Source organism: Styela clava, chromosome 12, assembly GCF_964204865.1.
Source record: "Styela clava chromosome 12, kaStyClav1.hap1.2, whole genome shotgun sequence".
Classification (NCBI taxonomy): Eukaryota; Metazoa; Chordata; class Ascidiacea; order Stolidobranchia; family Styelidae; genus Styela; species Styela clava.
In genome coordinates, this window is record NC_135261.1 from 15248735 (window position 1) to 15252009 (window position 3275).

General features: G+C 35.1%; 1 protein-coding gene across 1 annotated transcript; it reads right to left on the reverse strand.

Annotated features, from left to right (window-relative positions):
* Window positions 1-398: 398 nt before the first annotated feature.
* Window positions 399-2652, reverse strand: LOC144411690 (uncharacterized). The gene is made up of 4 exons (XM_078118621.1): window positions 2642-2652; window positions 1612-1688; window positions 1058-1287; window positions 399-793 (listed from the first exon to the last, which is right to left on the reverse strand). The coding sequence occupies exons 1-4, from the start codon at window positions 2650-2652 to the stop codon at window positions 617-619; spliced, it is 495 nt and encodes a 164-aa protein (XP_077974747.1). The 3' UTR covers window positions 399-616.
* Window positions 2653-3275: the final 623 nt, after the last annotated feature.

The following is a 3275-nucleotide window of genomic DNA, read 5'->3' on the forward strand; positions in this document are numbered from 1 at the left end:
ACGATGATGAAAACAATCGGCGATTTTAGCAAAGGTTGCGTTTTAGCGGTATTGGCGACTTTTTCGGTTTTCAAAAAAATTCAAAAGATGGGGTTCGACCAAGGGCCACTCACTCCCCCTTGCTGAACTACTGAATTTTACCCACGAATATTTGCACCCATGTGCAATTTCACCGGAGTTGCAATTGCGGAATCACTTTCTATGATGCATGAGAGGGCTTGATTGCGTCACGCTTGACCGCCGATCTTTTCAGCTAACTCCGATACTCAGTTAATGCCGCTACTAATGTGCGACCCTCGCGCTGTGTATTCGAGCATTGATTGTGTTTCCTATTCACTGTTCATTCGCCCTATTTCATCCTAACTTTCAAAACGATAGGCTTGTTTGATCTATTTTTTATTTCTCAGGTAATTTTATAGTTATATACTCTATATTTTTTCCATTTTCTAAACCTAAACAGAAATTAGTGTTGATAATAATTATTAATAATTGTGAACAGCAATGACAAAAATTGTGTGCATATATCTATACAAGTTTGAAGAAAATCTCAGTTTAAACAAATTACAGTTTACGACACAGTTTTTAGTCAAAGTCGAACTTTTCCAGACATTGAAATTTACAGGCAAATGGCTCCCATGCCTTTGTACATCTTGTCCAGGTAAACAAATTTGTGCATGGGTTCTGTTTTCGATACCCTAATTGCCACTTTTATTCCTTTTGTTTCAGTCGGTAGAATAGGATAATCTGACAACCAGGTGGCCTTGGTACCATCAGACAACGTCAGGTTGTTTATCTGAAATGAAAATAATCAACCGTTTGAGATAACTAATTATCCATGAATTGAACTAACTGAAAAGATTGCGTGGATGGCTTTCAAATTAGGTAAAATAGTGAATTAGGCGTATAACGTGTTTCCAACTAATGCTTGTTGGTCTTCTTAATGTATTAGTTGATCCTCGTTATACTATAGTTGATTCAGAAAACTATTTGTTGCTTGCAAACCTGATTTTAAGACCCGTTGTTATTGGAATGCGATGAACTTTTGCCATTCACTTACCGTTAGATTGTACTTCATTCCAGTCCAGACATGCAAATATCCTTTTTTCTCTTCTGCCAACCATTCACTGATGTACGAGACGATTGAACTATATTGCTTTTTGCTTTGGATATCAGCGAGTTTTCGTCCGATTTTGGCGCAAATGGAAACGGCAGAAACAAAATTTGTTGTTCTTTCACCAGCTTTGACAGGCCAAAAACATTTACTGTCCTGATATATTGGACAAGATTCTGTAAAATGCAATCATTAAAATGCAAAACATCTCAAACTGGAATTACAACATATGACAAATGCTCTACTTTTCCTAAAATTTCCACACAAGGGGATCACGAAACATTTAGAAAATTTAATGTTTTATCGGAATGGAAGTTGAAATTCCGAATGTTTAATCAAGTGACATATTTTTCACCAAAAGTTCTTTGAAGAGGAAGTTCGATAGTTATTTCTTAGAGACCAATAATATTCAATACAAAATATATATTCATTATTGGGTTTTTATATCCACATAATATTTTTCGCCACTAAACCGCAGTACAAAAGGTTTCACAACCTACCCTCCACTTTTCTCGCTGCCACATTTCTACGTAGTTGGCCAATTATTTCTGAATAAAAAAAAAACAATTGGATTACACTGCTAACAATGTGATTTTAAAACTTTCTTCCTACTGGACGCGAAATGGACCTATGAATCGTTTTGTTATTACTTATCGATCTTTAGATCGGTAATTACTTATCGATCTTTAGATCGGTAAGTATGTTAATAGGTATTTGTCTGTTTGTCTGTTAGATGCACGCGATATCTCACGAAGGCGTGGTTGAATCTGCTCCAACTTTTGCATGTGCATTCATCATATCTCGGACCAGAAGCCTATTGATTTTGGATGAATTAGTGTTGGAGAGATCTGGATTTTTACAAAGCGAGGTTCGGGGTTGCAGAATTCCTCACCAAAATATCGCTAGGCTGTGTTTGAATAGCCGTCGCAACCCTGGTTAGCGCCGTTGTATTTGACACAAAATATAGGATTGGTAAATAGGCTATTGGCTGGAAACTAGTCGAAACAATCCAGTTCGGACTTGCAGAATTCTTCATAAAAGTATTTCCTCGAGTAGTATTTCGACGACGTTTCCTACTTTTTTGATATTGGCTGAAAACTATTTAAAACAATCCAGTTCGGGTTTGCAGGATTTTTCGAATCGAAACCGCAGTTTCTGTTTTGGGGATCCTCTAACTTTCGATCGATATGTCTTCGGTCTCTGACCGATATTCTCGTTATGTTGTTGTTATTATTCTGCTTATTGTTAACCTATGAAAAAAATCACTGTTCTCATTCACTAATGGACCAATTGCTTTGAAATTATTAGTGGTTAAAGATTGTAACACTGTTTTATGATATCCTGATGACTATCTTCCACGTTTTTATGGCATCGTGACGGGTCTGGCAGTTTGCATCGATTACTACGGCACTTTGAATTTCGTGTCCATATATTTGAGCATCGCTCTCTTGTTTCTTCTCGCAAAGAATTTTTTGATAAATAAAATATTAGACATATAAAACTTAATGCAAAATATGATCACAATGATACAATTTTATCATAGTTGTTGGGTACTAGCTTTATTTGACTTTTATTATATTAAAAAACTATCTACCTTCTTCTCAATTTTCTCGCAATGACCTTGACTGACAAATCGTCCGTTCTTTATCTTGGTTACGCAAGGGCCAAAACCAACTAAAAATCAAACTCAATCAGTTAATTAACTCCTAGAAATTAATTATAATTTCATCTAATTAGAAAATATGGAATACTCGAATGACAAAATTTTTACCCAGGAACAGAAGAAAAAAGATAAAACAAATGAAATATTTAGTTTTGTAAATGTTTACGTGAATTTGGAAATATAATGTTTATCTGACAAGCATTTCAACCAATCTGGTCAAAAAACCAACTAAAATGCGAACACTTTTTTATCTGTCAATGGAAATATAACAACAATCACCAATGTATCATATGAATACATAGCGAGTACAAACTATCTTTAAATATTCTTTCGTAAGAGATCGCTCTGTCTCGAGCATAACCTACCTTCTCTTCTCACATTGCCAGGATTAGCAGTTTCCAGTGACATATTGTTAATGTAAATAATACCATAATTGAATCACTATGCTATACTTGTATTACTTACCTTGTACAGACATCATAAAGTGAGACGAAACAAACG